Genomic DNA, 13773 nt, shown 5'->3' with positions numbered 1-13773 from the left:
GTCTAAAGAGTTGTCCCCTTCGTTACCATAGTGATCCAAATGTTTTTTGCAAATGTCCAAGTGCATTTATTTATCCAACTGTGTGAGACTTTTGGCACCTATTTTGCACAAACTTTATGAAACCCAAGTGTGTTGTGAATGATTTCACAGGCAGAACTGCGACTGATTTGCAGACGATGTGCCACTTCGTCAATAGTTAATCATCTGTCTAAGAGAATGTGAATTCTCAATGGTTTCTTCATTTGTGGTGGTAAACGGTTGTCTGGCTCCTTCATCGTGCTTAACAATTGTGCGACCATTTCAGAATTTTTCAATCCATTCTTAGACAATCCATTGTGGCAAAACACTATTCCCGTAGTGTATTTAAAGTCTTCGATGAATTTTGGCCCCTGATACGCCTTCAGACCACAAAAAAAACAGATCACTGAATGTCGCTCTTCTTTGGTGCAAATTGACAGCACAGTAGTGATAACGAAACTCACCTAGCAGCATGAAAATTGGAAAGATATAACAACAAATAAACAAAGCATGCCTCATCAATGTAAAACAACAGTACTACCAAAATATGCAAAAATATAACTAAATTGTGGATAATAATTGACCTACCCTTGTAATTTCATTAACTTTTCACCCTGTCGATTTTTCCATGTCTAGTTTTTAGAATTTTGGGTTCCAGGTATTTGTTAAGCTGGTTTTTTCAAATGATATTTGAAGCCCTACTCTTCCTGCAGTTTCTTTAAGAATTTCTATTTGTTTTTGCACTGTTTCAATGTCCTCACATAGAACTGCCTGGTTATCTGCAAAAGCTAAGCCATCTTTCTCAACACTGTTACTTCTTTACCGGTTCACCAATTTTAAGCTTGGATTACTTTTTCTCTGTCACGACTGAAATGTAATGGACAGAGTCCATCACCTTGTCTCACGCCTGTTTTAATTTAAAACTTTTCCAAAATTTTCCCCCTGAAGTTTATTGTAGATTTTGTATAATTTGTTGTTTAACTAATAATTGCAGTGGCTTTGAGGTCCAGATCACCACCTTACTTCTGATAGAAACCTTTCTATGCAATTCTTCAGGCTTTCCCGGCGAGGTGTTGTCATGATGATTAATCAGGTTTCTGCCAGTTATTCGCGTCTTTCCTGCACATTAAAAGTGTTCCATCCACCACCAAGATTAAGGCTCTGCTACGAAGTGTATCTACAGAAACCATATGAATGTGAAATGACATACATCAGCCAGACGACGAGGACTGTTGATATCAGATGCAAGGAGCACCAAAGGCACACCAGACTGAGACAAGTAACCAAGTCACTGATTGTCAAGCATTGTTTAAAACTCAATCATTCTATCAAGTATAATCATGCCAAGATTTTCACACAAACATCAAGATAATGGGACAGCGGCATCAAAGAATCTATTGAGATAAAGGTCGCAGAGAATCTCATTGAGCGGGACACTGGTTTCCAGCTGAGCATGGCTTGGAACCTGGCACTCAATCTCCTGAAGATGCAATGGAGGCAACATCAAGACCCCAAGGGACACAAGTATGAAGATGGAATTAAATACCACATAATAACGGATGCGTGTGAAATGGTAACTCAGCAACAGACACAATACCTGAGAATGTTCTTCTGAGTCTCAAGTGGCAATTTGAACACCATCAGCCTGAAAATAACACAGCAGCCGCTCCTGGGGGTGGCAAGGACTTTGGACGGAACGCCTAACACGGCACACCACGGTAATAGAACTAATTCACAGAAAGACTTAAGGGGCTCCGGAATGCCCTATACTTGCAATGTTAAAATAACGCTTATAAATTACATCTTTCCTCACAAAGTATTTGAGGTAGGAAGTTGAACTTTTTACAGATTATTTATTGGAATATGGGCTACAACTTAACACAGGGATTTTACAAAATTTTAGTTCAGTTATTAAAGATGATTTTTTTTCAATTGTAATGAAAATTCACAATATTTTTTTTCAATTTTTTATTTATATATTTAAAAATATACAGTTTTTTTTTTTTTTGAAAAAGGCTGTGTTAAATTATGCAGAAGGTACTGTGTAACATTTACTGAAAGTTTGAAACAAATATGTTTGGAAGATCCTTAGAAAACATGTAATTAGTATGAGAAAATAAAAGTTTTGGGAATCGAGCGACAAAGATTGGATTAACTTTTTAGTGCATTCCAGGTCCATAGGATGGATTATCTTCATCCTCTGCAAACTCCTCCTCCAGCTTCCTCTTGTTACTCCTCCTGTTTACTCTTGCTTGTATTTCTAGACTCTTTACAGCCCTGTCTGCAGCCCAAAGGCGTTCCTTTTCTAAAGCAAGCATCGCTCGTACCATGTTAGAACCTATCTTCATTCCCATATTTCTAAATATCTTTGGCTTTCCAACATTTCTCCTTTTCTTAAAAGCCTTCAGAGGATTTCTAATAACTTTACTTTTACTCATTATTATACTTCAACAAAACAGAGACTCAAGAAACAGAATTAATTACGAATATTTTCGAGATAACGACAGAGTAAACAAACATGAAGCAATCGACAATCACACCAGCGATATATATTGAACCATCACAGGTTAGCCACAACACAAACTTATCTCACATCACTAAAATGTACCTGATGAACACGGACGTTAATAATAACACCACTTGACAGCAGTTTAACAGCGCCACAGTGGGTCACGCCCATGTAGAACACATTTAAAAAAAAATTTAAAAATAGTTGTAGTCTTCGGAATTGAATAAATTATATATCTATTAAAAGGTAATAGTCTGCAGATTCAGAAAACGCAAAAAAGTAAAAATTGAACTTTTCATGATTTTGAGCCTTTCCGGAGCCCCTTAAAAGGTGACAATCAGAAGATAAAACATCTAGCACGGCTTGGACGGCATTCTGAACTTAATTCATCAATACTGACAACGGATAATAGCCACAAAGTACACCCGCAGCATTCAAAACACCCGCGGCTAGAAGAAAACACTACAGCCGCTGCTATTGGTTGGTGTACACCATGGACAGGGCATCGGACGCGGCATGGACCGCACAAGGAGCACCTACCACAACATAGGCCATAAGTACCGGACTCGTTCCACACTGGAACCAGTATCAGACAGCACCTGAAGAAGACTGCGAGTCACACAATTAAAATATCATCCAGGAAAGACATGAATAACTGGCAGAAACCCAATTAATCAACATGACAACTTTCTGTGCATTCAGAGCAACTTAGAAATTTTTAAAATATTTCCAAAATTCAATGCACTTAGCTTAGTTGGTAAGTACCTGTAGTAACATACCAGTTATTACACCTACCACCCACAGCGGCAATTGTATTGCGCTTCAACATTCAAACAGCATGTTTGCAACTACCTGAGGTGACTGCCAGGGGCAGCCCGGTCACCTATCGCTCTCGCCAGATCTGCCGTGAGCACACAGTAGTACACAAATGACACCTGACATGGATAACCTCTTTATAAGGGCATGTATGGACTCCCAGGCTCTCAGCTGTTAAATGTGTTTGAGCCACTACTTTCATTGCATCCTTGTTGATGTCACTCTGTGACCAAGTAAATTGTATCCTTTTTCTTGCTATTTATTTCCTTGCGTTCCTAGTTGGAACACAAGTGGGAACATAGAGGATCAAATTTTTGCATGTTTTGGATTATGTGATTTCTGTGCTGTTCATCTCTTCCACGGAGGCTTTACTCCAGTCCCTTCTGCAACAACAGTAGGCAGATACGGCCATGGTGGAACAGTTGTTGGCCATGTTGGTCGCGGCTCGGCTACAGTTTGTTCACCCATCGACATTTCCCCCTATGATGAATCTGTGGAAGACTGGCTTGCTTACGAAAAGCGGCTATGTCAACATTTCACGGTGTTCCAGGTAGTAAACATTGTGGTCCATAACATTTTTTCCATAACATTTTTTCCTTGTTGTGGATACCACCTCACATGTATTTCTTACTGTGCCAGTTAGATCCTCTGCAAGAACCAGCATCACTTTCTTTAGACTATATGTGTCGTTTGTTGTCCTCCGATCACCACAAGCATACACATGTGGTCGCTACGCATTCTGAATTCTACCATTGTTGCAAACAGCTCAAGTTTGGATGGCCGATCTTCACAGCCTCAATCTTAAGAGTCGGTTTGTCACAGTTAACACTCAGGAGTCTTATGTGGACCCCATGCTCAGAGATGCAATCATTCATTCAGCCCTTGGTAAAGAGATGCGTCAATGTGCCCTTCAGTTGGAGGACCCTACGTTAGAAGATGTCTCCTGCACTATGGGCCACCAATTGGATCTGTTTGCCCCCGGGCTAGGTTGTGCAACCAACTTCACGGCACGCATCACCCTCAAACCCTCTGCTTGCCCTCACTGTTTTCAGGTGTGGCCAGTGCCAATAGCTTTATGTAACCAGGTTGAGACAGCTGGATTGATTAACATCACTGTGAATGGTTAGATCAATTTTCTCAAGTGAATGGGCTACATCCTTAGTTATCATAAAAAAGTTGTTTGGTCAGCTTTGGCACTGTGGCAACTTCAAGATCACTATTAATGCACAGGCAGTCATAGACACATATCCCCATGCCTCTCCTGGGAGGGGGAGATTCTTTTCCAAATCCGACCTGGCTGAAGGCTTCTTTCAGATTCCCTTGGACAATGCATCAATTCAGTTGCTTGTAGTTAATATGCCTTTTAGCCTCTATCAGTACCAATGGCTGATCTTCAGGATCGCTAGTGTTCCAGCCACCTTTCAACATCTTTTAGAACAGGTCACATGGTTGTTCCTCATTGCATTAACTGTCTTGATGATACAGTCATGACAAGTGCGAATATGGAGGATCACCTGTGTAATTTCCATTCTTTGTTTACTGTTCTACAGGCCATAGGCCTCAAACATAATCTCGCTTAAGCCTCACTTTTTCCAACCTTTAATTGTTTATCTAGGTCACAAAATTTCTCATCAGGGCCTGTGCCCCACGGAACAACATGTCGCCACCATTACAGCTTTGCCCCCTCAGTCTCATCTACATTTCATGGAAAAGTGGCGTACTATCAAGTTTATTCCCAGAGCGGCTACTATTGCCCATCACTTTATTATGTTACTTCAGAAAAGTGCTTGTTTTGTTTGGTTTGCAGCCTGTTAACATGCTTTTATGCAGCTTAAGGATAGTCTTTGCTCCGCACTGTGTCTTGCAGCATTTCAACCTGGCATGCATTCAGTCCTAGCCACAGCCACATCCCAGCCAGTATGGCCCATTGCCATTCAGATGGCTCCAATCTGCCTATTGCCTTTGCATCAAAAACAATCAACTCGGCTCAGCAATATTATTCTCAGGTGGAACAAGTAGCACTTGCTGATGTCTAGGCCTTACAAAATTTCAATGCATCTTGTATGGTGTAAAATTTCATTTAAATACCAACCACAAGCCCTCAGTTTGCCTGTTCAGCTCATTGGTGTTCTTATCAGACAAAGCCACTCATCGTCTTCAGAGTTGGGCTCTGTTTTTGTCCTGGTACAACTATGAGACCCATTTTCGTCCCAAGTTGCAACATGCAAATGCGGATACTCTGTCCCAGCTACTCTTGGGCCCTGACCCCTTGTCTGACCAGGAGGGAATGCTTTGTTTTCAACTCAGTACAGAGGCAAGGCAGTCAGTGGATGGCTTTCCAGTTACCAGTTTCCGTACTATCTGTGCTGTGACGGGGGATCCGGTGCTCTGTTAGCTCATACATATGATACAATATGGACGGCCTGACCGTCCAACGCACCAGGCAGCAGACGCACTTCAAAATTGTTACACGTTGTGTCATCACCTCTCCCTGTTGGATGGCATTATTCTCCTGCTGTTAGAAGGGTTTACTCCCTGTATGGTGGTTCCAGCAACTCTACGATCGAAGGTTCTTCACTTATTCCATCAGGGTCAGTGTGGGATTGCTTGCACAAAACTGTTGGCGTGCCACATGTGTTTTGGCAGTATACCAATTGGGAAAATGGTCACATTGATTACACTGGTCTTTTTCAAAACACTTTGCAACTTATGCTTTTTCTCATTTTCCTTATGTTGTTCGTCATCCACCTTCAACAGTAGACATGACCGTCACAGTCCTGTTGAAGTTCTTTGTAGAAGGTTTCGTACAGTTCATGCTGACAGCTTTCCAGGACTTTCATACACAAAACAGCATTCATCCTGTCCAAGTGCCTCCCTTCCTTCTACAGTTGGAGAGCGAGGCAGAACACCTTGTCCAGATGCTAAAGAGACAGATGCCCAAGTACGTAGGAGATTTCCCAGTCAAGGAGGCTCTCATTTTTTTAACATAATTACGTTAACAATGCTGGTTGGAGCCATGAGTCCCATTGAGCTCCTGCATGGTCATCAGCAGTGGATGCTGCTTGATCTCTGGCTGGCAGGCAGGTATTTCCCAGCGATGCCAGTTACGTCAATATTTGTACACCCAGCACCCCACTCTGGGCCAGGGCATTAGGAGGGAGCCCTCATTGGATTTCAGCCATCATTTACAGCCAACTTGGTCGCCGTGTCTTTGTGGTTCGCATGCAAGACTGATATGTGGCATACCACTAAAACCAGCTGCATCCCAGGATGAGTGCGGAGCCCCCTCCTCATTTCTTGTTGGCCCTGGCCACACTTGGAGTACAGCAGGCCTGATCATGCCTACCTACCCCAGTGGTTGAGGCTTTGTCAGCACCAATGGGGATTTGCTTCCTGTGGCTGATGCCAGTGCCTCCCACTGCACTGAAAGTATTTATAAAGTCCTGGTACTGTTTTTTGGAAGCCACCATCAATTTCACAGAGTTAACTGTTCACATACTTTATCTTTGTTTGTCTTATTAAATTCTGAAATTTCTTTCCTAGGCGCCAGGGATCTGTCACATACATTTTCTGATATGTTACTATTCCACATTTTTAATGTCTTGTGTCACAATTTTACTGCTTGTTCACAATTTTCATTCCACTAAGGGTTTTTTTTTTCTGCCTTTGTAAAGGAATTTGGTTTTGAACAGTTTGAAAAAACTGTCTTATGAGTTACTCTCAGTTTTGTGCTTGTGCTTTGTTGGGTTAATTTGCCAATAGCAGTAGTTGGATTTTAGTAGTATTAAATTTACGAATTACTGACATCCTTCTGTTGATTTTGTTGTTGTTGTTGTGGTCTTCAGTCCTGAGACTGGTTTGATGCAGCTCTCCATGCTACTCTATCCTGTGCAAACTTCTTCATCTCCCAGTACCTACTGCAACCTACATCCTTCTGAATCTGCTTAGTGTACTGATCTCTTGGTCTCCCTCTATGATTTTTACCCTCCACGCTGCCCTCCAATGCTAAATTTGTGATCCCTTGATGCCTCAAAACATGTCCTACCAACCGATCCCTTCTTCTAGTCAAGTTGTGCCACAAACTTCTCTTCTCCCCAATCCTATTCAATACCTCCTCATTAGTTACGTGATCTACCCAACTTATCTTCAGCATTCTTCTGTAGCACCACATTTCGAAAGCTTCTATTCTCTTCTTGTCCAAACTAGTTATCGTCCATGTTTCACTTCCATACATGGCTACACTCCATACAAATACTTTCAGAAACGACTTCCTGACACTTAAATCTATACTCGATGTTAATAAATTTCTCTTCTTCAGAAACGATTTCCTTGCCATTGCCAATCTACATTTTATATCCTCTCTACTTCGACCATCATCAGTTATTTTACTCCCTAAATAGCAAAACTCCTTTACTACTTTAAGTGTCTCATTTCCTAATCTAATCCCCTCAGCATCACCCGATTTAATTTGACTACATTCCATTATCCTCCTGTTGCTTTTGTTGATGTTCATCTTATATCCTCCTAGCAAGACACTGTCCATTCTGTTCAACTGCTCTTCCAAGTCCTTTGCTGTCTCTGACAGAATTACAATGTCATCGGCGAACCTCAAAGTTTTTACTTCTTCTCCATGAATTTTAATACCTACTCCGATTTTTTCTTTTGTTTCCTTTACTGCTTGCTCAATATACAGATTGAATAGCATCGGGGAGAGGCTACAACCCTGTCTCACTCCTTTCCCAACCACTGCTTCCCTTTCATGCCCCTCGACTCTCATAACTGCCATCTGGTTTCTGTACAAATTGTAAATAGCCCTTCGCTCCCTGTATTTTACCCCTGCCACCTTCAGAATTTGGAAGAGAGTATTCCAGTTAACGTTGTCAAAAGCTTTCTCTAAGTCTACAAATGCTAGAAACGTAGGTTTGCCTTTTCTTAATATTTCTTCTAAGATAAGTCGTAAGGTTAGTATTGCCTCACGTGTTCCAACATTTCTACGGAATCCAAACTGATCTTCCCCGAGGTCCGCTTCTACCAGTTTTTCCATTCGTCTGTAAAGAATTCGCGTTAGTATTTTGCAGCTGTGACTTATTAAACTGATAGTTCGGTAATTTTCACATCTGTCAACACCTGCTTTCTTTGGGATTGGAATTACTATATTCTTCTTGAAGTCTATCGATATTTCGCCTGTCTCATACATCTTGCTCACCAGATGGTAGAGTTTTGTCATGACTGGCTCTCCCAAGGCCATCAGTAGTTCTAATGGAATGTTGTCTACTCCCGGGGCCTTGTTTCGACTCAGGTCTTTCAGTGCTCTGTCAAACTCTTCACACAGTATTATATTTCCCATTTCATCTTCATCTACATCCTCTTCCATTTCCATAATATTGTCCTCAAGTACATCGCCCTTGTATAAACCCTCTATATACTCCTTCCACCTTTCTGCCTTCCCTTCTTTGCTTAGAACTGGGTTGCCATCTGAGCTCTTGATATTCATACAAGTGGTTCTCTTCTCTCCAAAGGTCTCTTTAATTTTCCTGTAGGCAGTATCTATCTTACCCCTCAAGAGACAAGCCTCTACATCCTTACATTTGTCCTCTAGCCATCCCTGCTTAGCCATTTTGCACTTCCTGTCAATCTCATTTTTGAGACGTTTGTATTCCTTTTTGCCTGCTTCATTTACTGCATTTTTATATTTTCTCCTTTCATCAATTAAATTCAATATTTCTTCTGTTACCCAAGGATTTCTATTAGCCCTCGTCTTTTTACCTACTTGATCGTCTGCTGCCTTCACTACTTCATCCCTCAGAGCTACCCATTCTTCTTCTACTGTATTTCTTTCCCCCATTCCTGTCAATTGTTCCCTTATGCTCTCCCTGAAACTCTCCACAACCTCTGGTTCTTTCAGTTTATCCAGGTCCCATCTCCTTAAATTCCCACCTTTTTGCAGTTTCTTCAGTTTCAATCTGCAGTTCATAACCAATAGATTGTGGTCAGAATCCACATCTGCCCCTGGAAATGTCTTACAATTTAAAACCTGGTTCCTAAATCTCTGTCTTACCATTATATAATCTATCTGATACCTTTTAGTATCTCCAGGATTCTTCCAGGTATACAACCTTCTTTTATGATTCTTGAACCAAGTGTTAGCTATGATTAAGTTATGCTCTGTGCAAAATTCTACAAGGCGGCTTCCTCTTTCATTTCTTCCCCCCAATCCATGTTCACCTACTATGTTTCCTTCTCTCCCTTTTCCTACTGACGAATTCCAATCACCCATGACTATTAAATTTTCGTCTCCCTTCACTACCTGAATAATTTCTTTTATCTCATCATACATTTCATCAATTTCTTCATCATCTGCAGAGCTAGTTGGCATATAAACTTGCACTACTGTAGTAGGCATGGGCTTTGTGTCTATCTTGGCCACAATAATGCATTCACTATGCTGTTTGTAGTAGCTAACCCGCACTCCTATTTTTTTATTCATTATTAAACGTACTCCTGCATTACCCCTATTTGATTTTGTATTTATAACCCTGTAATCACCTGACCAAAAGTCTTGTTCCTCCTGCCACCGAACTTCACTAATTCCCACTATATCTACCTTTAACCTATCCATTTCCCTTTTTAAATTTTCTAACCTACCTGCCCGATTAAGGGATCTGACATTCCACGCTCCGATCCGTAGAATGCCAGTTTTCTTTCTCCTGATAAAGACGTCCTCTTGAGTAGTCCCCGCCCGGAGATCCGAATGGGGGACTATTTTACCTCCGGAATATTTTACCCAAGAGGATGCCATCATCATTTAATCATACAGTAAAGCTGCATGTCCTCGGGAAAAATTACGGCTGTAGTTTCCCCTTGCTTTCAGCCGTTCGCAGTACCAGCACAGCGAGGCCGTTTTGGTTAATGTTACAAGGCCAGATCAGTCAATCATCCAGACTGTTGCCCCTGCAACTACTGAAAAGGCTGCTGCCCCTCTTCAGGAACCACATGTTTGTCTGGCCTCTCAACAGATACCCCTCCGTTGTGGTTGCACCTACGGTACGGCCATCTGTATCGCTGAGGCACGCAAGCCTCCCCACCAACAGCAAGGTCCATGGTTCATGGGGGAAGCTGTTGATTTTATGGACCTTTAAATTCAGTTTCACTTAGGTTAGGTAGTTATTTGTGTCCATATTTCCTCGTTTGTGTACCTGAACATTTAAAAATTTCCTTGTGATGTGGATACAAGATCGCGATATAATCAATTTAGAATTTACCAGTATTCTTGTTGGTGGATTTCCACATTTTGTTTTGGGAGTATCTTCCTTAAAATGGCCTGATGTAATTTTGAAACTGAAATTTCTATACAGTTCCACCAGTCTCTCTCCATTCTGACTGCTCCATTTGTGTGCAGGGGAGGTATCAAGTGTTTTGTTGAAATTTCTCTAATTCCCTAAGTAAGCATTAAAATTTTTCACTACACGAACCATACACGATCCACATATCACAACAAAAGCTTATCTGCTTGTTGTGATATATGGATCATCTGCAACTTCTCTTTACCTGTTTCTATTTCTGCAGTGGGCAAACAGGCAGCCCTCTTCTGTACTACACAGAATTTGAATTAAAAACTCAACAATGACAGTTTGTTACAATAAGCAGCCAAAGAATCTACATAATTTTTTTTAAGAAGTATTGGTATTAAACTAGAGAACTTCACACATTATGGTTAAGAAACTTACAGTTGTGTAGTCGTGAGCTGCTTTCATTAAGTCATCACAGCCCTGGGTATCGGCAAACAGGCGGATTCCAATGCAGTTGGAGGGATCAAGCTGCTTTTTCAGAAAGCCGCAGCAAGCGTCAACAATCTCGGGCATCTGCAGTAACCGAGCTGCACTGAGAAGCTTTTCAACAGTCTCTTCTCTGATCTCTACTTTGCCTGTTTGGGCATATGACAATAAATATGGAATTAGTAAAATCGCTTTATATTAGCTCTGATGTTATATCTTACCATAATATTAGTTACAAATGTTTTAACTCAGAAGTCTATAAAGTAAAACCTATAGTATTTTCTAAAAATGTGAATGGGAGCTTCTGATAATGATTAAATGCAAGATGATACACAAAAATAGTATTTTCTAAAAACATGAAATAGTAACAAACCCTGGTGCAAACCAAAGAGAGAGTCAAATTGTGATGATTCAGTAATGCTTGGCCTAGGGGCAGGTGCTCCAAATATCACTGATGGAAAAAAATCAATCCCCAGTATTGGACTAAAAACAGGACAGGGGGTAGTAAATCAAATTAAGTTAGAAGAAACATTATTGCACCAAAAATTAGAATCATGATTCCTTTAATTTTTAACACAGTGGAGATAGATAGTTCCTGCAAAAATTTGCACTTGTTTAACTCCAAGTCCCAACCTGAGCACAGCTCTGCTCATCTTCCTCCATTTGCATTGTTTTCATCAGTTTCTATTCAAGTTCAGTATGCTGTGGAATGACCTCTGCATGGTGCTGCCATCATCTGGAGGTTTCTGAAACTATTTTGGCATTCTCAAGTACAACCCACATTTGTTCACAACCACTATAATGACGCTTCCACCATAGTTTTTGGGGTTTCCTGCTGTGCTAGAGCATGGGTAGTCAACCTTTGGTACCTACTGTCCACTTTTGTATCTGTGTTGCTGGTAAATTTTTCAGCTGCCCACTGGTTTCACAGTAACGGTGATTTGTAAAGTAGGGGAAGTCATTTTACTTTCTAAAATTTATAAAGTGAAGTTACAGTAAGTTAAAGCATATAATAATAATTACTTCACAAATACTTCGTCAATATTTTATGAAAACCCAATAAAAATGTGTTTAAAGTCTCTATCACCTACCACCCACCATGATACCTGGAACACCCACTAGTGGGCAATACGGACACGTTGACCACCACTGTGCTTGTGTGTATTTTCTGATGATACAGACCAATACTGAGATCTAGTTGCTTTTGAATGAACCATTTGTAGACTCTGGTTCCAAAGGGGATGTTTTTGAAAGACAATATAGTGATTCTGCTTCTCAATCAGACTAAGGTACAAAAACATTATTATTTCAATATTACTGTTCTACAAAGTTTGTTTGAAAAATCTCCTAGGTAAATTATATTTCAACTGTGTTTTCAGATGAAATCCCATCTCCAACAATGTATAACATATTCCTGAATAATCAAGATAGTATTTCAAATGTAGCGCCATCTTTAGAGCCACCATGCAAGACAAAACATTCTAATGTTGCAGAATATCCACATGCAGAAGTAGGATGGATCACATTAGATGAGCTACGATCGTTACCTGAATTGAAAAAGTGGATGTGTGGCAGAAGTTTATGTCAGTAGCAGTCCTTGATATTTTATGCGCCACCTCTCCCCCACCCCACGAATCAGAGATAAAGCACATCAAGGCTGAAGCTAACTAATATGTGAAATCCTTTGTAGACAAAATGAGAGGATCAAACAATATGACACCCAAAAGCATGAGGAACACATGGACTGGGGTAAAACTTCATCAAATGTATTTGTTACAATCCATACATGTTACAATCGATAATCCATCCATGCCTAGTAAAGAAAAACAGACTGTGTGATTACTGATCTGCAAATAACTATGTTTCTGCACTGTTTCTGGGTTTCACTTCTCACTATAAACAGATTTTTTGTTATTTGGTCTTACCTGCACCTAAATGACAATGCCCCATACACTCCAAAAAATGAACCTAGTCATGATGATCCCTTGCATGAAATGAGACCTTTATCGAATAATTTACTTTCATAGTATCCAGCATAATTTTCATCTGAGGAAAGCATTACCACTGATGAAGGTGTGTATGGATTAAAGGTGTCTATATAAGAAAACAACCTGGTAACCTGTTATCGAACTGTTTACTTTACATCATTCAAATACAGGATATATTTTACTCATTGAAATTTACACAGGTGTGTGTGTGTGGGGGGGGGGGGGGGGGACACGCTATGTTTTACACATTGAAGTTTACACAGGCGAAGGATGGGAGGGATTGGGGGGGGGGGGGGCAGACAATTCAGTCACTGCTCGTTTTTAGAGACCTGTCTGGTAATCTCAACAAGGAACATACCGTTTACACAGGCAGGTCACCATCTGTTTTCAGTTTTCTGTAGGAGAATAAGACCATAGCTGTGGGAACATGTATGTCTAATCTTAGATGACTTCCTATAAAAGGTGCCTAGGTGTTTATGAGCAAGAAACATTTGTCATGTCTGAAGCAGAGGGACACTAGAAATGTTGCAGATTTGTCGTTACAAGATTGCAGAAAAAGAAGTTGAGGTCGGTAGCAAAACAGGGATGACAAGGATGATAAAACCTGATGCAGTTCCAGACTACAATTTCATTAAGGCACACATAGACAGGAATGATCAACTCTTAT

General features: G+C 40.6%; 1 protein-coding gene across 1 annotated transcript in view; it reads right to left on the bottom strand.

Annotated features, from left to right (window-relative positions):
• Positions 1–13773, bottom strand: part of LOC126248420 (kelch-like protein 5) — a 321665-nt gene that overhangs the window by 92465 nt on the left and 215427 nt on the right. The window contains exon 5 of the mRNA XM_049949385.1: positions 11071–11267. Within this exon, the coding sequence (XP_049805342.1) occupies positions 11071–11267 (197 nt within the window). The remainder of the gene's footprint in view (positions 1–11070; positions 11268–13773) is intronic.

Source organism: Schistocerca nitens, chromosome 3 (genome assembly GCF_023898315.1).
Source record: "Schistocerca nitens isolate TAMUIC-IGC-003100 chromosome 3, iqSchNite1.1, whole genome shotgun sequence".
NCBI lineage: Eukaryota > Metazoa > Arthropoda > Insecta > Orthoptera > Acrididae > Schistocerca > Schistocerca nitens.
The sequence above is the reverse complement of the archived record's forward strand: the minus strand, read 5'-3'. Positions and strand labels throughout refer to the sequence as shown.